This window comes from Pseudophryne corroboree, chromosome 1, assembly GCF_028390025.1.
Source record: "Pseudophryne corroboree isolate aPseCor3 chromosome 1, aPseCor3.hap2, whole genome shotgun sequence".
NCBI classification, from domain to species: domain Eukaryota; kingdom Metazoa; phylum Chordata; class Amphibia; order Anura; family Myobatrachidae; genus Pseudophryne; species Pseudophryne corroboree.
In genome coordinates, this window is record NC_086444.1 from 1,057,356,570 (window position 1) to 1,057,380,063 (window position 23,494).

The following is a 23,494-nucleotide window of genomic DNA, read 5'->3' on the forward strand; positions in this document are numbered from 1 at the left end:
GCCTAGACAATTCACAGTTCTTGTCATATTATATTGTATCTGATCTTACCACATGTATACTGACAGTAGTACCGTCAGAATAAATACACCACCAGACTTTACAGCAGAAAACGTTTCTGTACCTTTGATTGGTAAATGTGTGAGGAAATAAATGTAACCACGTGTGATCCCAGTTTCTGCAGACTTACCAGTCGCACACAAGAAGCAGTTCTTCTTCTTTTTCCCAGCCTTGCACACATTCACAATGCTCAGGAGACGTTCATCATTTGGCGTAAATATGTCCCTCTGCAGGGCGTGCTTTATCGCAGTCATCTTCTTACAATTTGTTTTACATCGATACCAACCTATAGAACAAAAGTTTAAATGCAATGGGAAGTCGATTGCAAGGGCCAACATCAAGACCTGACACTTCCAATACTTATAAGGGATGCCATATGTTTTACCGGCGGACGGGATGCTAGCTGTCAATATCCCGACAGTGGCATCCCACCCGCCAGAATACCGGCAGCGAGGCGAGCTCTAAGTCCCACCTTGGGGCCTCGCTGCGCTTGCCACAGGATCTATTCCCACTCTATAGATGTCGTGGACACCCATGAGTGGGAATAGCCCTGGTGCGCCGGTATTCCGGCTGTCAGCATTGTCGGCTGTCGGGATTTCGGTGTCTGTATCCTGAACGCCGGGATCCCGACAGCCGGCATTTCAACTGCAACCCCTTATAAGGTCAATAACCCCAGACAGGAGCTGTTTGCATATGAAGAGTGGGGGTCATTCAAATGTGGACAGAATGAGCATCGCTGGTGATTACTTGGAAGAAGCAGCAGCAGCAATGCACACATTATAATGCAGCAGGAGATGTCTGGTATAAGTAGACTCCTCCTGCATGCATGTTCAATCCTCTGCTGCGTCCAAGGACACAGCATCTGATCACCTGCGACACCATCAGAGTAACCAATGAGGTTGCGCAAGGTCTGTCGCATTTCCCTTGATATTGTTGTATCCCCCCTTGATAAAATATACAACCTTGGCTTGCAAGCCCTAAACATATCTGTATAGGAGACACTCAGCCCTTCTGCTGAAATTACAAAAGTGGTTTAGACCATCTGACCTGTTTAGGAACCTTTTACTAACTTTCTAATGCTATTGTCGGAATGGTGGTAAATCACTCTGGGGCAGATGTATTAACCTGCAGACGGCATAAGGAAGCGATAAACCAGTGATATGTGCAAGGTGATAAAGGGGGATCAGTACTAAATGCCGCCGGACTGAATCCCGGCGGTCGAAATACCGACGCCGGAATCCCGACCACACAATCCCGACAGGGGTGGCGAGCGGAATGCAGCCCCTTGCGGGCTCGCTTCGCTCGCCACGCTACGGGCACGGTGCCTCGCTACGCTCGGCACACTATTATATTCTCCCTCTATGGGTGTCGTGGACACCCACGGAGGGAGAATATGTCGGGATTGTGGCGGTCGGGATTGTGGCGGTCGGGATTCCGGCCGGCGGCATATTGACCGCATCCCGATAAAGGCACCAGCCAATCAGCTCCTAACTGTTAATTTACATATTAATTTACATCTTGGATCATGTGTTATCACCTTGCACATATCACTGGTTTATCACTTCCTTATGCCTTCTCCAGGTTTATAAATCTGCCCCCTGTCATTTTTTAACGCCCTTCGGTGTCAGTCAGAGATCAGGAAGCATAGGTTCGATCGATCGATGAACAGATCATTCAGACAAAGGGTAACAGGTCACAATGCCATGAATATGTTTGATCCATTCCTACTGGAATGGACTGTCTGGCAGATATTTATTAGGAAAAAGGGGGGTATGGTAGCTTTAACATCCAATCAAATCACATGCACGTATTGTTCTTTCAATTTAAAGCTTAGGTAACAACATGTCATCAGAAATAAGAATTATTACTGAATACTACGCATTTCTTATCTGGTTTCTGCTACAATCCTGATTCTCACATTTACCTAGGCCACTTCAGCTGTAAGGAGGATTTTTTTTAGAATTGCTTAAAACATATACTTTTTATCTATGTTTTCAGAATATGTGATGTAGCGTAATTATTTTCAAAACACCTGTTGATAGTTAGCGTGACTCTAAACTACATTCCATAGAAATTCTGAAAACGGTCTTTCTAAAAATAACTTTAAAATCTGGACAGAAACCTTTTTAAGGCAATAGGAACTTATTTATAGGAAATGGATATATAATCAATAACAATATAACAACACTAGCTACGCTTAACACTATCATTAAATCGGTTAAGAACAATGTTTAAATGGAAAATGAAGACACTGTATGACACAGAGATCTGCAAGGAGAATGGCAGCTAGGTAACCCTCGATCCATGACAGCTGTGAACGGGGGACAACCAGGCGTCCCCATCCTATGCTTTCACAACTAGGGAGTAAGAGGTACTAATGGCAGCTGAGTGGAGTCGTGGGCAAGCAACGTTCTACCAACCCAACGCTTGGATCAGTGTTAAACACAGAGACGTACAATTTGACGGCAGATAAGTACCACTTGGCCCATCTAGTCTGCTCCTTTTTTACCCTTTGGTAATCTCATCCCTATGTGATTCTTTGTTCTTTGTAAGTTCTTTAAAAAAAAAAAAGAAAGAAAGAAAGAAAGGTAAAAAGTGCATATTAGTATGTATATTTCTCAGTATATATACGCTGTGTGCGCATGTGTATATTATATACTGTAAGTAGCCAAGAAACATTGGTGGTAACTTGTTATTTGTAATACACTTGTCTTGAAAGCCTGCAAGTGCCATCCTGGATGTTTTCTGTGCAGTCACACACAGGTTATCTCTATCTAAAGGAGGATAGGTAGTCGGGTGAATGCTATTACTTCATCTAGAGTGCTGAACTTAATGATGTGTGTGTGTAAGTATATATGTATGAAAAAGGGCATAGGTGGCACGTGTTTTGGGTTGTTGATGGCAGATTGCCACACATAGACAGCCACGTGCCTTGCTCCAGCTTTAGAGGTTTGGCAGATGCGGGCAACGTGCCAAGGATGTGCACGTGGATTCATGTGTGCCAGCTGCGGGTCATGAGGGTAGGGCATTTTTGCAGTCCATTCATGCAGGAAGACACACCCCAGATGAGATGGTAAATAGGGAAGCCTTGTGCGTTTTCTGTGTTAATTTATGAATAAGGCTGTGATCATATTTACCAATTCCTGGTCTGCAATGCCAATGGTGCCCTACAGATCAATTCTTGTACATGAGATGGAATCACTGAATTTATTTCAGACAAGATCTTATTCAGTAGCAATTCTGCTCATGCCCAGGAATTCTCAGCTAACTTTCAACACGATGCAGTGCTGAACGCAAGCTGGGGGTAATTGCTCCTGCATTTCCTGTATGGTACTAAATGCATACATTGGTATGAGAGCTGTCCACATCTGTATGGCTGGACCGCCACTATCTGTACACTAGGATTATAACGCGATCCTGTCAAGATCCCAGCGCTCAGAATCCCGGGCGCCGGGATCCCGACACTACTTGGAATGTCAGCACCGGCATCCCGAATAGGGTCACCTGCCCGGCGCCAGAATCCCAACCAAGCGGGTGGGTGTTAGGTTAGGTTTAGACTGCGGGGAGGGGGGGGGGGGATAGGGTTAGGCACCTCCCCCCCCCCCCAGAGGTTAAGGGATAGACTACAGGGGGGGAGGGGTTGTAGGTTCAGGCACCACGACGGTGGGTTAGAATAGGCTGCGGGGAGGGGGGGGGGGTAGGTTTAGGCTGCAGGGAGGGTGGGTTAGGCTACGACCAGAGGGGTTAGGTTTAGGCTGCGGGCCGGGGAAGTTAGGGTTCAGGCGTCAGCACGGAGGGTTAGGCTGTGGGGGGGAGGGGGTGGAGTTATGTTTAGGCTGCGGGGAGGGAGGGTTAGGGTGCTATGTGGGGAAGATAAGTATACTCACCTTCTACTGTTGGTATTCTGATAGTCAGGATGCCGCACAATTCTGCATAGTCTGTAATTCTATTATCACTAAATGAGCTTTGCCTACATGAGACTGCGCCATTACACACAGTTACGCCCCCTTCAGTCACAAGTGGATATGGTTTGGTTTGCGTACAACGATGTACTGCCCATAGTTGCATAAGCTTTGTCCCAGACCATGCTCAGTGCATAAACACAAAATACTCTCCGCAAACGGATTTGCGCTCAAGTATGCATCAGCTTCCTATGTGCTGTTATACAACTTCTAAACATCATCTTCATTTGTGAAAAAATAACTCTGAAGCACAAAGCTCCAACATGACACTAATCTTACACAACACACAATACAAGAACACGTACAATATACAAATATAGTAAAATCTCACAACAAGCACACCACAGGTCATTACTGACAAAATGAAAACAAACATATCAGTCCACACTGAGTAGTAAAATTCCCTGCTACAGAACTCTAGTTTTAACTGTGGACCTTCATACATATAGGCACTTTTACTAATACTGAAAACTATTATTTTAAATATAGTCTAGGGCAAAAAAACAAGCACTGGTCCTGTCTGAGGTTCCCTAAGTTATAATTCTGACTACAATATAATATATGCTCCACATACCCCCAACAATAACAAAGTGCAAGCTGACACAGAGGCCAGTATAAGTATTCAGACTACTGTGGGGATGAGATGAGCTCCAGTAATAAAACGGAAACGCAATGTTACTTACTATTAGCCCTTATGAGGAAGGTGTAATGGTGCACTGCTATGCATGGGTACAGCAATAGTGGTGACACACACTGACATATTACTGCAGCAAGGCCAGGGGTATTTATAAACAAGGTGGGTCCATCAGCCCCTGCACTTCCCAGCCTCAGCCTGCACACACAACAGACGCGCACCGTATCGTCGCCACGCACAGACAAGACCGCAAAAGACGCCCTGATACTCACCGGACGGCACAAGAGTCTCCGACAGACACTACACTGTACACACCTCTCCTCCCTGCACCTCCCAGACACACCAAGGCCGGGGAAGCGATAGGACTACATCTCCCAGACAGCCCTTGCGAGAGGACGGACACATTCAAATACATAGAACTTTATTCATACTAGTGTACAGACAGTAATTCTGCCATTCATTGGCTTGCTGTTGCTGTTTGTATTATTATTATTATTATTATTATTATAGTATGTCGGGGGTCATTCCGAGTTGATCACTCGCTATAGCTACTTTTAGCAGCCGTGCAAACGCAAAGTCTCCGCCCACGGGGGAGTGTATTTCCGCTTTGCAAGTATGCGAACGCCTGTGCAGCCGAGCGGGCCGAAAAAGTTTTTTGCAGTTTCTGAGTAGCTCTGGACTTACTCAGCCCTTGCGATCACTTCAGTCTTTTTGGTCCCGGAATTGACGTCAGACACCCGCCCTGCAAACGCTTGGACACGCCTGCGTTTTTCCAAACACTCCCTGAAAACGTTCAGTTGCCACCCACAACCGCCCTCTTTCTGTCAATCACCTTTCGATCGGCTGTACGAATGGATTCTTCGTTAAATCCATGGCCCAGCAACGATCCGCTTTGTACACGTACGATGCACCTATGCATTGCGGTGCATACGCATGCACTGCGAAATATGTCAGCAAGCGATCAACTCGGAATGACCCCCGTCATCTCTAGGATCCAAATGGATGATGCAGCTCTGTCCAGGATCATTTATAGCTCTTATGTTACATTAGACACGGATAAATAATTTCACTGAGGATTAACTAGTATGTATCATTTATTCCTACCACCGAGATCGTTGACAGAAACCTGAAGCTGTGAACTATATATATATATATATATATATATATATATATATAGGCGTGGTTTCATGGTGAAGGGGCATGGCCGCAGAATAGTACCAATTCACATTACATTGCACGGTAGTATCCGATAGTCATATTACACCACACATTAGTACCCCTTATACACATTACACCAGGTAGAGCCCCCTATTCAACACAGGGAAAAAAAACTTATTCATGCCCTTTACATTATTTGTCACTTCTGCTCCTTATTGTAACGCCCCTTACACATTATACCACACATCGTAATGCCCATTCAGCAGTATTCCACACACTGTAATGTTCATTCCACGTTATGCCACACATTTCGCCATACACTGTAATGGTCACTACACATTATGCCACATACAGTTATGCCCCTGACACCATTTTATGCTCCACACACAATAATGGGGTTAATTCAGACCAGATCATAGCAGCAATTTTTTTAGCAGTTGAGCAAAACCATGTGCACTGCTGCGTGGGCAGATATAACATGTGCAGAGAGAGTTAAATTTGGGTGATTAGGCCACAGTAAGGCCTTTAATTATTTTTAAATAACCTGCTTGTTGCCAGGGGTCTCATGCTTGTTGCCAATAGTTTGATGCCCTGGGTTCCATGCTCCTTGCCAGCGGTTTCATGTTCGTTGCCAGGGGTCTCGTGCTTGTTTCCAATGGTTTCATGCCCTGTGTTCCATGCTCGTTGCCAGAGGTTTCATGCTCATTGTGAGGGCACCATTTTTAAAAGGACAAAAGGCACTAGGCGCCAATTTCAAAATGTAATACTGGCACTAGGACCCTCTCTGGCGGCCATGGCAGTGATTTGATAACCCCCCAGCGCAGCAGGGGATGTAAAGAGCCGCTGCAGTCAGGAGACCAAGGCCGCAGTGCTCAGTGCTGACTGCACAGGGCGGCACTAGCAAGTGCACTGGGGGGTGAGAAGCCACTGCAGCCAGGAGAGCTTTCCCTGGCTGCAGTGCTCAGTTCTGGGGACCGGGTACTCCGCTTCCGTCACCCCAGTCACCAGGGCCGGTTCTGGGGCTCTGGGCGTCCCTGGCGGCAATAGGGGGCGTGGCTTCGTACAGGGGGCGTGGTCATTTACGCCCCCTGTACAGACTGAAATGATGTGCGGTGCGCAATGACGTCATCGCGCACCGCACAGTAAAGGACCTCTCCACGAAGGGAAACTAGACGCGCATGCGTCTAGTTTCCCTTCACAGCGGCAGGCAGCGGGGGGCACAGCAGCAGCGGATCTTGCCCTGGTGCGGCGCCCTCCGGACGGAGGCGCCCCGTGCAAAAGTCCTGCTTGCCCGTGGCAAGATCTGCTACTGCCAGTCACACAAGGCAAAAGGAGAGCTGTTAAGTGTTCATATATAAGTGTATATAAACTGCTCAAAAAAATAAAGGGAACACTAAAATACCACATCCTAGATCTGAATGAATGAAATATTCTTATTAAATACTTTGTTCTTTACATAGTTGAATGTGCTGACAACAAAATCACCTAAAAATTATCAATGGAAATCAAATTTATTAACCCATGGAGGTCTGGATTTGGAGTCACACTCAAAATTAAAGTGGGAAAAAACACTGCAGGCTGATCCAACTTTGATGTAATGTCCTTAAAACAAGTCAAAATGAGGCTCAGTAGTGTGTGTGGCCTCCACGTGCCTGTATGACCTCCCTACAATGCCTGGGCATGCTCCTGATGAGGTGGCGGATAGTCTCCTGCGGGATCTCCTCCCAGACCTGGACTAAAGCATCCGCCAACTCCTGGACAGTCTGTGGTGCAACGTGGCGTTGGTGGATGGAGCGAGACATGATGTCCCAGATATGCTCAATTGGATTCAGGTCTGGGGAACGGGCGGGCCAGTCCATAGCATCAATGCCTTCGTCTTGCAGGAACTGCTGACACACTCCAGCTACATGAGGTCTAGCACTGTCTTGCATTAGGCGGAACCCAGGGCCAACCGCACCAGCATATGGTCTCACAAGGGGTCTGAGGATCTCATCTCGGTACCTAATGGCAGTCAGGCTACCTCTGGCGAGCACATGGAGGGCTGTGCGGCCCCCCAAAGAAATGCCACCCCACACCATTACTGACCCACTGCCAAACCGGTCATGCTGGAGGATGTTGTAGGCAGCAGAACGTTCTCCTTGTCATCTCCAGACTCTGACACGTCTGTCACATGTGCTCAGTGAGAACCTGCTTTCATCTGTGAAGAGCACAAAGCGCCAGTGGCGAATTTGCCAATCTTGGTGTTCTCTGGCAAATGCCAAACGTCCTGCACGGTGTTGGGCTGTAAGCACAACCCCCACCTGTGGACGTCGGGCCCTCATACCACCCTCATGGAGTCTGTTTCTGATTGTTTGAGTAGACACATGCACATTTGTGGCTTGCTGGAGGTCATTTTGCAGGGCTCTGGCAGTGCTCCTCCTGTTCCTTCTTGCACAAAGGCGGAGGTAGCGGTCCTGCTGCTGGGTTGTTGCCCTCCTACAGCCGCCTCCACGTCTCCTGATGTACTGGCCTGTCTCCTGGTAGCGCCTCCATGCTCTGGACACTACGCTGACAGACACAGCAAACCTTCTTGCCAAAGCTCGCATTGATGTGCCATCCTGGATGAGCTGCACTACCTGAGCCACTTGTGTGGGTTGTAGACTCCGTCTCATGCTACCACTAGAGTGAAAGCACCGCCAGCTTTCAAAAGTGACCAAAACATCAGCCAGAAAGCATAGGAGCTGAGAAGTGGTCTGTGGTCACCACCTGCAGAACAACTCCTTTATTGGGGGTGTCTTGCTAATTGCCTATAATTCCCACCTGTTGTCTATTCCATTTGCACAACAGCATGTGAAATTGATTGTCAATCAGTGTTGCTTCCTAAGTGGACAGTTTGATTTCACAGAAGTGTGATTGACTTGGAGTTACATTGTGTTGTTTAAGTGTTCCCTTTATTTTTTTGAGCAGTGTGTATATATATACAGAAAGAGAGAAAAGTGCATACCATAATGCTGTACAGTAAACTAATTTAATATCAAATTTTGCCTGCCAGCAGTCAATGGGCTTTTTAACTCTATACAGATGTAGCCATGCTTATCTATCACCCATATGGCACGTAATGGGAAAGACTAGTTGCATTACGTATGCCTGTGCATGGTCGCAGGGCGCCGTTTTCGGTCGCAGGTTGGCGTATGCAGTCACAGTGTAAAGGGGATCAGTATGAATTACCGACGGTCAGGATGCCGTCCGTCATTATACAGGCAACAGCATCCCAACTGTCAGTATACCGGCAGCGTGGCGAGGGCAGAGAGTCCCCTTGAGGGCACGGTTTGCTGCGCTCGCCACAGGTTTTCTTCCCACTCTATGGGTGTCATGGACACCCACGAGTTGGAATAGCCCCTGTGAGCCGGGATTCTGGCTGGCGTCATTGTCAGCAGTCAGGATTTCCGGCATCAGGATCCTGACCGCCGGCAATTTAACTGCATCCCGTGTAAAGAACTCAGTGACCTCCGGCGAGTGTAAAACTCGTGTTCAGCTAACAGGTGTTGCTTCCATCTCAAATGTACAGTGTAATATTGCATTTATATTATGATATATATATATATATATATATATATATATCTATCTGCAAGTCTCCACAATAACATTTTATTACACAATGTGACGCAAACAAGTAGGTACTGTATATAGTGTTAAAAGAAAAAGAAAAGAGTAAACCAGCGCTATGTTTCTCTGATACATTAGTCTCTTCTCAAATCTGGACAATCTCTTGCTCTCTCAAGAACAAAACTTACAATGAAATTCTGTCCCGAGTTCACGTAGCAGTTTCTTTAAACCAGGGGTGGGGAACCTCAGGCCCGTGGGCCGTATAAGGCCCGCAGAGCCACTTGATCCGGCCCGGCCAGGCTCACCTAACCGTGGAGATGCCGGGCGCCCACTGAGGTTTTGTTACAAGCGGGCGCCTGGCTTCTTCCCCTCAGCAGCAGCTGGAGGCAGGAGCTCACTCCTGAGCTCGGCTTCCGGATCTAGCAGTGTGCGTTGCTATGGGAGAGATGTCATGACATCTCTCCGATAGTTCTGAGGAGCGGACGGCAAAGCAGAGGGCAATGGTCTAGAAGCAGGAGCAGGGGCTGGTGAGTATTGTGGGTTTTTTTCTTTTAATGTGTGTGTGTAAGCGCGCTACTAGAGGTCATACCTAATGGGGCATAACAAGTAACTGGGGGCATATCTACTGGGGCATAACATGTGACTGGGGGCATATCTACTGGGGCATAACAACTGACTGGGGGTATATCTACTGATTGGGGGCATAACTACTGACTTGCGGCATATCTACTGGGGCATAACTACTGGGGGCAGGCTAATTTTTAAGTTGATAATTTTTGTATGGCCCCTGAAGGATTTTATAAATATCCAAATGGCCCTTGGTAGAAAAAAGGTTCCCCACCCCTGCTTTAAACTCATCAAACAGGCCTTTTTTCACTTTTAATTAGAATGAAACTTACATAACAAAAATTTCTCGTGTTCATATAAAGGTATCATTCATCTGTGCAAACAAGGCTTGCGTCCCAATAGAGGTTATAAAAGGATTTATTTAAAATACACAGTCAATTTAAAAAAAATACCAGTTTGGTATATCACTTGCTTGTGGGGAAATACACATTCCTCGGATAGTGCAGGTGGTGCAAATGTCTTGTGCTGCAGAACTGGATGCGATGTTACACCTGCTTCTCCCGATGTTGGTGGATTTTACCAGTTTCCTCCTGCAGCAAGTGGTCTCTCCAGCAGCTTCAACGCGTTTCAAGGAGTACCCTCCTCTTTATCAAGAAGTGAACACTGTATATAATGTATATGGCTGGGGGGCACTCACTATCACTTACAGTAACTACAGTATAGTTTTGTGGGATAACTATACTTCTAGGGACTGTTTATGAATTATGGATACTATTTTTATATTTTTAATAGGAAATTGCACAGGCTCCTCAAGTCCAGAATGACTTTATATAAATATATATATATATATATATATATATATATATATATATATATATATATATATATATATGAAAAGCTGCAAATATTGTTTACAAAGACATCTTGTGATCAACAAAAAAAAGAGCAATTGAAGCTGCGGTGTCTATTATTAATGCGCACCTGATTGGAATAAAAAATTAAAGTGTGATGTTGGACCCACGTTCACCTCTATAGCGAAGTTGTGTTCTACTCCTCATTAGACTAAGATACACAATACAAAAAAAATAGAAGCGCTCATGGGGGATAATTTAGACCTGATCGTAGCAGCAAATTTGTTAGCTAATGGGCAAATCCATGTGCACTGCAGGGTGGGCAGATATAACATGTGCAGAGAGAGTTAGATTTGGGTGGGGTGTGTTCAAGCTGAAATCTAAATTGCAGTGTCAAAATAAAGTAGCCAGTATTTACCCTGCACAGAAACAAAACAACCCACCAAAAGCTATCTCTCTCTGCACATGTTATATCTGCCTCCCCTGCAGTGCACATGGGAGGTCATTCCGAGTCGTTCGCTCGGAAAATTTCTTCGCATCGCAGCGTTTTTCCGCTTAGTGTGCATGCGCAATGTCCGCACTGCGACTGCGCCAAGTAAATTTGCTATGAAGTTTGGATTTTTACTCACAGCTTTTTCTTCGCTCAGGCGATCGTAGTGTGATTGACAGGAAATGGGTGTTACTGGGCGGAAACAGGCCGTTTTATGGGCGTGTGGGAAAAAACGCTACCGTTTCCGGAAAAAACGCAGGAGTGGCCGGAGAAACGGAGGAGTGTCTGGGCGAACGCTGGGTGTGTTTGTGACGTCAAACCAGGAACGACAAGCACTGAACTGATCGCAGATGCCGAGTAAGTCTGGAGCTACTCAGAAACTGCTACGAGGTGTGTAATCGCAATATTGCGAATACATCGTTCGCAATTTTAAGATGCTAAGATTCACTCCCAGTAGGCGGCGGCTTAGCGTGTGCAATACTGCTAAAATCGCCTTGCGAGCGAACAACTCGGAATGAGGGCCATGGTTTTGCCCAATTGCTAACAAAATTGCTGCTGCGATCAACTCAGAATTACCCCCATGGTTTTGTTCATTCACTAACAAATTTGCTGCTGCGATCAGGTCTGTATTAGGGGGGGTCATTCCGAGTTGTTCGCTCGTTATTTTTTTGTCGCAACGGAGCGAATAGTTGCTAATGCGCATGCGCAATGTCCGCAGTGCGACTGCGCCAAGTAAATTTGCTATGCAGTTAGGTATTTTACTAACGGCATTACAAGGTTTTTTCTTCGTTCTGGTGATCGTAATGTGATTGACAGGAAGTGGGTGTTTCTGGGCGGAAACAGGCCGTTTTATGGGAGTGTGTGAAAAAACGATACCGTTTCTGGGAAAAACGCGGGAGTGGCTGGAGAAACGGAGGAGTGTCTGGGCGAACGCTGGGTGTGTTTGTGACGTCAAACCAGGAACGACAAGCACTGAACTGATCGCAGATGCCGAGTAAGTCTGGAGCTACTCAGAAACTGCTAAGAAGTGTCTATTCGCAATTCTGCTAATCTTTGCAATTTTAATATGCTAAGATTCACTCCCAGTAGGCGGCGGCTTAGCGTGTGCAAAGCTGCTAAAAGCAGCTTGCGAGCGAACAACTCGGAATGACCCCCTAGGCCCATGGGACCAATAAACATCACACTTATTAGACAATGTGTCAGTCAGAAAAGCCGGGAAAATGGAGCACAGTAAAAGTACAATTTATTATATATGTATGAAAACAATTAATATTCACATACAGAAAATAATATATAAAAAAATGGAAAAGCTGAGAACAGCAAAGTAAAATAAAAATCCATGAACTGTAAAGGTCCTTCTGTGTGCAGTTATAACAATCCTAATTTGTTGTTATATGATCATATTGGTTTGTTGACACAGATCCGATTAAGTTAATTTGTAACAGTCTAGGAATAGATAGGAGAGAGAATTGACTACATAGGAAAGGAAAGAGTTAAACATCTGGTGAGGGGTGGACCTAGCTGTTAGGAAAGTACAGCCTGTTTAAGGGGAGGGTTTGATATATATAGGGAAGGTGAGGCCATCTTAGATCTCTTTGGTGGTGATTTGCTTTCCCACCCTCCCGCCCTGGTGGTCAGAAATTCTGGCACGTGGTGCCTTGGCGTTAAGTTGTTGGCTGGTTTATCGTTGGCTATTTATTGGCGGAAAAGAACGGCAGTTTTGTATTTGTATGGAAAACTGTAGTGTTTTACAGTTTGGTGTGGTTTAGGTGCACTCACCTCCATCGACTTATGGCCGCTTGACCACCCGTCCGGGAAGGCAGCGGCAGGGCACCCAGGAGCGGTGGGTAGTCACTGTGGGGGTTGAGTTGTCACCTATTACCGGTTTGTGATAAGTTTTAGTAAATTTAGATGGTTAGTTATTTAAGGTTAATTTAGGTTAATTGAGCCGTTCTTTTGGCCGCCACCATATGCCGGCTGGATCGGCATATTAATGAATTCTCTATTACAGGTATGCTAATGGATAGGGACAAATAAATAGCTAGCAATTTTTCTGCCAAAATTCAAGTCTCCGTGTCGTTATTTCTGGTTCAAGGTTATGAATGCTTTACTTTAAAAGAAGGGGGTCCACCAAATATCACTAGGATGTTTAAAAAGTAACACCATCGGAGGTTCCTGTAGGGAACAATGGCCCTCATTCCGAGTTGTTCGCTCGCTAGCTGCTTTTAGCAGCCGTGCAAATGCTAAGCCGCCGCCCTCTGGGAGTGTATTTTAGCTTAGCAGAAGTGCGAACGAAAGGATCGCAGCGCAGCAACAAAAAAAGATTGTGCAGTTTCTGAGCAGCTCCAGACCTACTCAGCGCTTGCGATCACTTCAGACTATTCAGTTCCTGTTTTGACGTCACAAACACGCCCTGCGTTCGGCCAGCCAAGCCTGCGTTTCCCCAGGCACGCCTGCGTTTGTATCTGACATGCCTGCGTTTATCCACACACTCCCAGAAAACGGTCAGTTACCACCCAGAAACGCCCACTTCATGTCAATCACTCTGCGGCCAGCAGTGCGATGGAAAAGCTTCACTAGACCTTGTGTGAAACTACTTCGGCTGTTGTGATAATACGTTGCGCATGCGCAGAAGTGCCGCTTTTTTGACAAAACGCTGCGCTGCGAACAAAAACAGCTAGCGAACAACTCGGAATGACCACCAATGTATCTAATCTAAATCAGATTTTTAGCAGCTGCCAGAGACACAATATAATATAGTGTAACAAAGTTATTTGGTTCCTGTGTCCTCAGGTTCAGTATACTCACAGGACGCTGCGAGTGAGCTGCGGGAGCCTGACACGGCTGCGACCCGTGCTAGAGCCCCCTTCTACACTAGCTCACCAACCCGGCATATTGCCGGGTTGGTGACGCTGCTGCTGACGCGGCAGGGGTGGCGCTGGGAGATCATGTCGCCCTTCCATACACTGTGAACATGAGCCATGTCGCATCGACATGGCTTCCGTTTACACTACACAGCTTACCAGGTTGAACACGTGTTCAACCCGGCAAGCTACCCGGGTAGGATTCCCGGATCACTTGAAACGGGAATTTGCAGGGGGGCCGTTTCCACTAGAAAAAAACACTGGTAAATGCACGCCCCCGCGCATTTACCCATGTTTTTAGAACTAGTGGAAAAGGGGTATAAGTGGGAACGTAGCCGTGTTGCTGTAACACACTTAACACCAGGATGAGTAGGTGGCAGCCGGAAGCTTCAGTCCGAATCTGAATGATAAGTGGAGGCTTTATCTCCCGTTAATGCTGGCGGCATAGCCGCGATTGGTCTCGGTGCATGTATTACTAATACTGCTGGAATTGGCGAAGTTACCGCTGAAGGTCTTAGCATATAATTACAAAAGGTGAAGACTTAGCTGGGAGGAACTTTCTACCCGTTCCCATTGCGTGATGCTTACAGCGGTTTAGTGCAGTCTCGTCAGCAGTATCACTATCTACAAAGTCCACGGTGTAGTACAGATCACTTCCGATTGGAGGGGGGAGGAGTCCTAATGTGTTTCATCACGACTACACGTGACTTTCTCAAAGGTGTGATCTTGTCATCAATGTCCACAATATAAAATATACATCACAATATTAGTTACCACTACTGTACACTACTTTGTAAAATGAGTTCCGCTGAGCAATAACAAACATCCACGTGAGCAAAGCCGCGGGCAAATGCTAGTTGATTTTGAAAAAAGGACAATTCTCCAAGGATTTTAAACACCTGCATAGGATTATGGAGGGAAACCATGGGGTTGGTAATAATTGCCAAAAGGTCATCGGGGAAAATGTATTTTGCCTGTAATTAACAGCTGAAGAAAGGGCCGCACAGCCTCATATGTAAGTGGTTCTCAAACTGTGTGCCGTGGCACCCTGGGGTGCCTTGGGGTACTTGCAGGGGTGCCCTGGGTTGGTGGTCCAGAACCAATTCAAATTAATTATTATCAAAGTAATAGACAAAACCAGTGCTTGTAGCTTTTTATCATAAAATTTGTGGACACATAGGGGTAAATTTACTAAGGTGGGAGATTTTTAGAACTGGTGATGTTACCCATAGCAACCAATCAGATTATATCTATTATCTGCTAGAAGCAGCTAGATAAATGTTAAGTAGAATCTGATTGGTTGCCATGGGCAACATCACCAGTTCTAAAAATCTCCCACCTTAGTAAATTAACCCCATAGAAAGGAATCCTGTCCCTCAGCACATAACTGAACCTAGGGATGACATATAAACACAATTTACTGAATGTAATTTTTTTTCCCCCCAGAATTTCTCAATAAGAAACTTCTGTCTTAGGGGTGCCATGAGAATAAATCTGATACTCGAGGGCGCTGTATCTCAAAAAAGTTTGGGAACCACTGTCATACAGTATGTTGTTTCTCCAGTCCTCCAGTAATAAACACAACTCCTACTGGAGTTTGTAAAGTGTTCCTGTGTGGGCTTTGTGGGAATTCCTTTGCATGATGTGTACAGGAAATGGTCAGGATATCCCTTGTTGTCGCTGTCATGGATCACTCATTAGTCTTTCTGGCAGAAGTAATTCTCTTGTAGTTTTATAACATTTCAGGAGAACTGGTGTCTATCCATAGTGTGAAAATATAAGCAGTGACTGCAGTCAGGAGTATCACATTTTTTTTATTTATTTTTTCAAGTATAGTTCTGTTAAATTCTATGTCCTTATATTTCCAAATGAAAGTACTCCATGGGAGGTATTCTACAACACATCCTAAAATTCATGTTGTGTTGTATACAAAAGGTACTAATAGTAATAACATTTACCTATGCATATGTACAGCAGGTTTCTGTACATTGGTGGTCATTGAGACCCTTTCGCATGCAGCGGTTTTATCGCTGTGGTGCAAATGGGTCCGGAATGCGCATGCATGGCGGTCGCACTGCGCACGCGCATCATTGCCCGGCGACAGGGGTCGCCGGGTTACATCGCGGAGAACGAAGAAAGCGGTCGCAGAGACGACCGCAAGAAGATTGACAGAAAGAAGGCGTTCCCGGGCATCACCGGACCATTGCCTGCCGTTTTCGGGGAGTGGTGAAGAAAACGCACGTGTGTCCAGGTGAACGGAGGGCGGATGTCTGATGTCAAAGCCTGCCCCAGCATCGCTGAAATCGTTGCACAGGGTATGTCCAGGGCTAGTCATGTTCTGCTTGAATTTTTTTTAGCTTAGCAGGGCTGCACAAGCGATCGCAGCTCTGCTAAGCTGAAATACACTCTCCCATAGGCGTGCACTAGTTGATCGCAGCAGCAGCAAAAAGTTGCTGGCTGCGATCAACTCGGAATGACCACCCTTAACAGAACTTAAGATGCTTTAAGATGGCAAAACACTTAAAGACAGTACATTGGTAATAGGTAGTAATTGCAAGGTTGCAACCCTTGACCCCTGACTGCTGGAGGGGGATGGGGGCATCCGTATTACATTCTCCCTCATCATGCATTTATTAGTATTGCCTTTCGTATCCAACCACACTTCCCTGTAATTGTGCTACCAACAGTACCTGAGACCAGCAGTTAATGTTGTTCTGCTTGCATCTATGCAGGGTGCGAGCAGAAATAAGTGTTATCTGCTGCCTTGGGGCTGCTCGTACATTGGGGGTAATTCTGAGTTGATCGCAGCAAGAACTTTGTTAGCAGTTGGGCAAAACCATGTGCACTGCAGGTGAGGCAGATATAACATGTGCAGAGAGAGTTAGATTTGGGTGGGGTGTGTTCAATCTGCAATCTAAATTGCAGTGTAAAAATAAAGCAGCCAGTATTTACCCTGCACAAAAACAAAATAACCCACCCAAATCTAACTCTCTCTGCACATGTTATATCTGCCTCCCCTGCAGTGCACATGGGGGGTAATTCCAAGTTGATCGCAGCAGGAAATTTTTTAGCAGTTGGGCAAAACCATGTGCACTGCAGGGGGGGGCAGATATAACATGTGCAGAGAGAGATAGATTTGGGTGTGGTGAGTTCAATCTGCAATCTAAATTGCAGTGTAAAAATAAAGCAGCCAGTATTTACCCTGCACAGAAACAAAATAACCCACCCAAATCTAACTCTCTCTGCAAATGTTATATCTAGAGATGAGCGGGTTCGGTTTCTCTGAATCCGAACCCGCACGAACTTCATGTTTTTTTTCACGGGTCCGAGCGACTCGGATCTTCCCGCCTTGCTCGGTTAACCCGAGCGCGCCCGAACGTCATCATCACGCTGTCGGATTCTCGCGAGGCTCGGATTCTATCGCGAGACTCGGATTCTATATAAGGAGCCGCGCGTCGCGGCCATTTTCACACGTGCATTGAGATTGATAGGGAGAGGACGTGGCTGGCGTCCTCTCCATTTAGATTAGGAGAGAGAGAGAGAGATTGACCTGAGGCTGATACTGTAGAAGAGAGTGCAGAGTTTAGTGACTGACCACAGTGACCACCAGCAGTGCAGTTGTTTTATTTAATATATCCGTTCTCTGCCTGAAAAAAACGGTACACACAGTGACTCAGTCACATACCATATCTGTGTGCACTGCTCAGCCCAGTGTGCTGCATGCCTGCATCATCTATGTATATATTATATATCTGACTGTGCTCAGCTCACACAGCTTATAATTGTGGGGGAGACTGGGGAGCACTGCAGTGCCAGTTATAGGTTATAGCAGGAGCCAGGAGTACATATTATATTAAAATTAAACAGTGCACACTTTTGCTGCAGGAGTGCCACTGCCAGTGTGACTGACCAGTGACCTGACCACACTGACCACCAGTATAGTTAGTAGTATACTATATTGTGATTGCCTGAAAAAGTTAAACACTCATCGTGTGACTTCACTTGTGTGGTGTTTTTTTTTTTATTCTATAAAAAACTCATTCTGCTGACAGACAGTGTCCAGCAGGTCCGTCATTATATAATATATATACCTGTCCGGCTGCAGTAGTGATATATATATATATTTTATATCATTATTTATCATCCAGTCGCAGCAGACACAGTACGGTAGTTCACGGCTGTAGCTACCTCTGTGTCGGCACTCGGCAGTCCATCCATAATTGTATACCACCTACCCGTGGTTTTTTTTTCTTTCTTCTTTATACATACATACTACTACATCTCTTTATCAACCAGTCTATATTAGCAGCAGACACAGTACAGTACGGTAGTTCACGGCTGTGGCTACCTCTGTGTCGGCACTCGGCAGTCCGTCCATAATTGTATACCACCTAACCGTGGTTTTTTTTTCTTTCTTCTTTATACATACATACTACGACATCTCTTTATCAACCAGTCTATATTAGCAGCAGACACAGTACAGTACGGTAGTTCACGGCTGTGGCTACCTCTGTGTCGGCACTCGGCAGTCCGTCCATAATTGTATACCACCTAACCGTGGTTTTTTTTTCTTTCTTCTTCATACATACATACTACGACATCTCTTTATCAACCAGTCTATATTAGCAGCAGACACAGTACAGTACGGTAGTTCACGGCTGTGGCTACCTCTGTGTCGGCACTCGGCAGTCCGTCCATAATTGTATACCACCTAACCGTGGTTTTTTTTTCTTTCTTCTTTATACATACATACTACGACATCTCTTTATCAACCAGTCTATATTAGCAGCAGACACAGTACAGTACGGTAGTTCACGGCTGTGGCTACCTCTGTGTCGGCACTCGGCAGTCCGTCCATAATTGTATACCACCTAACCGTGGTTTTTTTTTCTTTCTTCTTCATACATACATACTACGACATCTCTTTATCAACCAGTCTATATTAGCAGCAGACACAGTACAGTACGGTAGTTCACGGCTGTGGCTACCTCTGTGTCGGCACTCGGCAGTCCGTCCATAATTGTATACCACCTACCCGTGGTTTTTTTTTCTTTCTTCTTTATACATACATACTACTACATCTCTTTATCAACCAGTCTATATTAGCAGCAGACACAGTACAGTACGGTAGTTCACGGCTGTGGCTACCTCTGTGTCGGCACTCGGCAGTCCGTCCATAATTGTATACCACCTACCCGTGGTTTTTTTTTCTTTCTTCTTCATACATACATACTACGACATCTCTTTATCAACCAGTCTATATTAGCAGCAGACACAGTACAGTACGGTAGTTCACGGCTGTGGCTACCTCTGTGTCGGCACTCGGCAGTCCGTCCATAATTGTATACCACCTAACCGTGGTTTTTTTTTTCTTTCTTCTTCATACATACATACTACGACATCTCTTTATCAACCAGTCTATATTAGCAGCAGACACAGTACGGTAGTTCACGGCTGTAGCTACCTCTGTGTCGGCACTCGGCAGTCCGTCCATAATTGTATACTAGTATCCATCCATCTCCATTGTTTACCTGAGGTGCCTTTTAGTTGTGCCTATTAAAATATGGAGAACAAAAATGTTGAGGTTCCAAAATTAGGGAAAGATCAAGATCCACTTCCACCTCGTGCTGAAGCTGCTGCCACTAGTCATGGCCGAGACGATGAAATGCCAGCAACGTCGTCTGCCAAGGCCGATGCCCAATGTCATAGTACAGAGCATGTCAAATCCAAAACACCAAATATCAGTAAAAAAAGGACTCCAAAACCTAAAATAAAATTGTCGGAGGAGAAGCGTAAACTTGCCAATATGCCATTTACCACACGGAGTGGCAAGGAACGGCTGAGGCCCTGGCCTATGTTCATGGCTAGTGGTTCAGCTTCACATGAGGATGGAGGCACTCAGCCTCTCGCTAGAAAAATGAAAAGACTCAAGCTGGCAAAAGCAGTAGCACCGCAAAGAACTGTGCGTTCTTCGAAATCCCAAATCCACAAGGAGAGTCCAATTGTGTCGGTTGCGATGCCTGACCTTCCCAACACTGGACGTGAAGAGCATGCGCCTTCCACCATTTGCACGCCCCCTGCAAGTGCTGGAAGGAGCACCCGCAGTCCAGTTCCTGATAGTCAGATTGAAGATGTCAGTGTTGAAGTACACCAGGATGAGGAGGATATGGGTGTTGCTGGCGCTGGGGAGGAAATTGACCAGGAGGATTCTGATGGTGAGGTGGTTTGTTTAAGTCAGGCACCCGGGGAGACACCTGTTGTCCGTGGGAGGAATATGGCCGTTGACATGCCTGGTGAAAATACCAAAAAAATCAGCTCTTCGGTGTGGAACTATTTCAACAGAAATGCGGACAACAGGTGTCAAGCCGTGTGTTCCCTTTGTCAAGCTGTAATAAGTAGGGGTAAGGACGTTAACCACCTCGGAACATCCTCCCTTATACGTCACCTGCAGCGCATTCATAATAAGTCAGTGACAAGTTCAAAAACTTTGGGTGACAGCGGAAGCAGTCCACTGACCAGTAAATCCCTTCCTCTTGTAACCAAGCTCACGCAAACCACCCCACCAACTCCCTCAGTGTCAATTTCCTCCTTCCCCAGGAATGCCAATAGTCCTGCAGGCAATGTCACTGGCAATTCTGACGAGTCCTCTCCTGCCTGGGATTCCTCCGATGCATCCTTGCGTGTAACGCCTACTGCTGCTGGCGCTGCTGTTGTTGCTGCTGGGAGTCGATGGTCATCCCAGAGGGGAAGTCGTAAGCCCACTTGTACTACTTCCAGTAAGCAATTGACTGTTCAACAGTCCTTTGCGAGGAAGATGAAATATCACAGCAGTCATCCTGCTGCAAAGCGGATAACTGAGGCCTTGACAACTATGTTGGTGTTAGACGTGCGTCCGGTATCCGCCGTTAGTTCACAGGGAACTAGACAATTTATTGAGGCAGTGTGCCCCCGTTACCAAATACCATCTAGGTTCCACTTCTCTAGGCAGGCGATACCGAGAATGTACACGGACGTCAGAAAAAGACTCACCAGTGTCCTAAAAAATGCAGTTGTACCCAATGTCCACTTAACCACGGACATGTGGACAAGTGGAGCAGGGCAGGGTCAGGACTATATGACTGTGACAGCCCACTGGGTAGATGTATGGACTCCCGCCGCAAGAACAGCAGCGGCGGCACCAGTAGCAGCATCTCGCAAACGCCAACTCTTTCCTAGGCAGGCTACGCTTTGTATCACCGGTTTCCAGAATACGCACACAGCTGAAAACCTCTTACGGCAACTGAGGAAGATCATCGCGGAATGGCTTACCCCAATTGGACTCTCCTGTGGATTTGTGGCATCGGACAACACCAGCAATATTGTGTGTGCATTAAATATGGGCAAAATCCAGCACGTCCCATGTTTTGCACATACCTTGAATTTGGTGGTGCAGAATTATTTAAAAAACGACAGGGGCGTGCAAGAGATGCTGTTGGTGGCCAGAAAAATTGCGGGACACTTTCGGCGTACAGGCACCACGTACAGAAGACTGGAGCACCACCAAAAACTACTGAACCTGCCCTGCCATCATCTGAAGCAAGAAGTGGTAACGAGGTGGAATTCAACCCTCTATATGCTTCAGAGGTTGGAGGAGCAGCAAAAGGCCATTCAAGCCTATACAATTGAGCACGATATAGGAGGTGGAATGCACCTGTCTCAAGCGCAGTGGAGAATGATTTCAACGTTGTGCAAGGTTCTGATGCCCTTTGAACTTGCCACACGTGAAGTCAGTTCAGACACTGCCAGCCTGAGTCAGGTCATTCCCCTCATCAGGCTTTTGCAGAAGAAGCTGGAGACATTGAAGGAGGAGCTAACACGGAGCGATTCCGCTAGGCATGTGGGACTTGTGGATGGAGCCCTTAATTCGCTTAACAAGGATTCACGGGTGGTCAATCTGTTGAAATCAGAGCACTACATTTTGGCCACCGTGCTCGATCCTAGATTTAAAGCCTACCTTGGATCTCTCTTTCCGGCAGACACAAGTCTGCTGGGGTTGAAAGACCTGCTGGTGAGAAAATTGTCAAGTCAAGCGGAACGCGACCTGTCAACATCTCCTCCTTCACATTCTCCCGCAACTGGGGGTGCGAGGAAAAGGCTCAGAATTCCGAGCCCACCCGCTGGCGGTGATGCAGGGCAGTCTGGAGCGACTGCTGATGCTGACATCTGGTCCGGACTGAAGGACCTGACAACGATTACGGACATGTCGTCTACTGTCACTGCATATGATTCTCTCACCATTGAAAGAATGGTGGAGGATTATATGAGTGACCGCATCCAAGTAGGCACGTCACACAGTCCATACTTATACTGGCAGGAAAAAGAGGCAATTTGGAGGCCATTGCACAAACTGGCTTTATTCTACCTAAGTTGCCCTCCCACAAGTGTGTACTCCGAAAGAGTGTTTAGTGCCGCCGCTCACCTTGTCAGCAATCGGCGTACGAGGTTACATCCAGAAAATGTGGAGAAGATGATGTTCATTAAAATGAATTATAATCAATTCCTCCGCGGAGACATTGACCAGCAGCAATTGCCTCCACAAAGTACACAGGGAGCTGAGATGGTGGATTCCAGTGGGGACGAATTGATAATCTGTGAGGAGGGGGATGTACACGGTGATATATCGGAGGGTGATGATGAGGTGGACATCTTGCCTCTGTAGAGCCAGTTTGTGCAAGGAGAGATTAATTGCTTCTTTTTTGGGGGGGGTCCAAACCAACCCGTCATATCAGTCACAGTCGTGTGGCAGACCCTGTCACTGAAATGATGGGTTGGTTAAAGTGTGCATGTCCTGTTTTGTTTAAACAACATAAGGGTGGGTGGGAGGGCCCAAGGACAATTCCATCTTGCACCTCTTTTTTCTTTTATTTTTCTTTGCGTCATGTGCTGTTTGGGGAGGGTTTTTTGGAAGGGACATCCTGCGTGACACTGCAGTGACACTCCTAAATGGGCCCGGTGTTTGTGTCGGCCACTAGGGTCGCTAATCTTACTCACACAGTCAGCTACCTCATTGCGCCTCTTTTTTTCTTTGCGTCATGTGCTGATTGGGGAGGGTTTTTTGGAAGGGACATCCTGCGTGACACTGCAGTGCCACTCCTAAATGGGCCCGGTGTTTGTGTCGGCCACTAGGGTCGCTAATCTTACTCACACAGTCAGCTACCTCATTGCGCCTCTTTTTTTCTTTGCGTCATGTGCTGATTGGGGAGGGTTTTTTGGAAGGGACATCCTGCGTGACACTGCAGTGCCACTCCTAAATGGGCCCGGTGTTTGTGTCGGCCACTAGGGTCGC

General features: G+C 46.4%; 1 protein-coding gene across 8 annotated transcripts in view; it reads right to left on the reverse strand.

Moving 5' to 3' along the window:
* Positions 1 to 5,045, reverse strand: part of EXOC1 (exocyst complex component 1) — a 143,000-nt gene extending 137,955 nt beyond the window's left edge. For 5 of the 8 annotated variants that reach the window (XM_063920898.1, XM_063920902.1, XM_063920900.1 and 2 more), the window contains exons 1-2: positions 4,927 to 5,045; positions 189 to 344 (exon numbers count right to left, since the gene is read on the reverse strand). In XM_063920898.1, coding sequence (XP_063776968.1) covers positions 189 to 312 — 124 coding nt within the window. In that variant the 5' untranslated portion in view covers positions 313 to 344; positions 4,927 to 5,045. Of the gene's footprint in view, positions 1 to 188; positions 345 to 4,703; positions 4,805 to 4,926 lie in introns of those variants that run through there. The other 3 variants (XM_063920903.1, XM_063920901.1, XM_063920897.1) reach the window with 2 other exon arrangements.
* Positions 5,046 to 23,494: the final 18,449 nt, after the last annotated feature.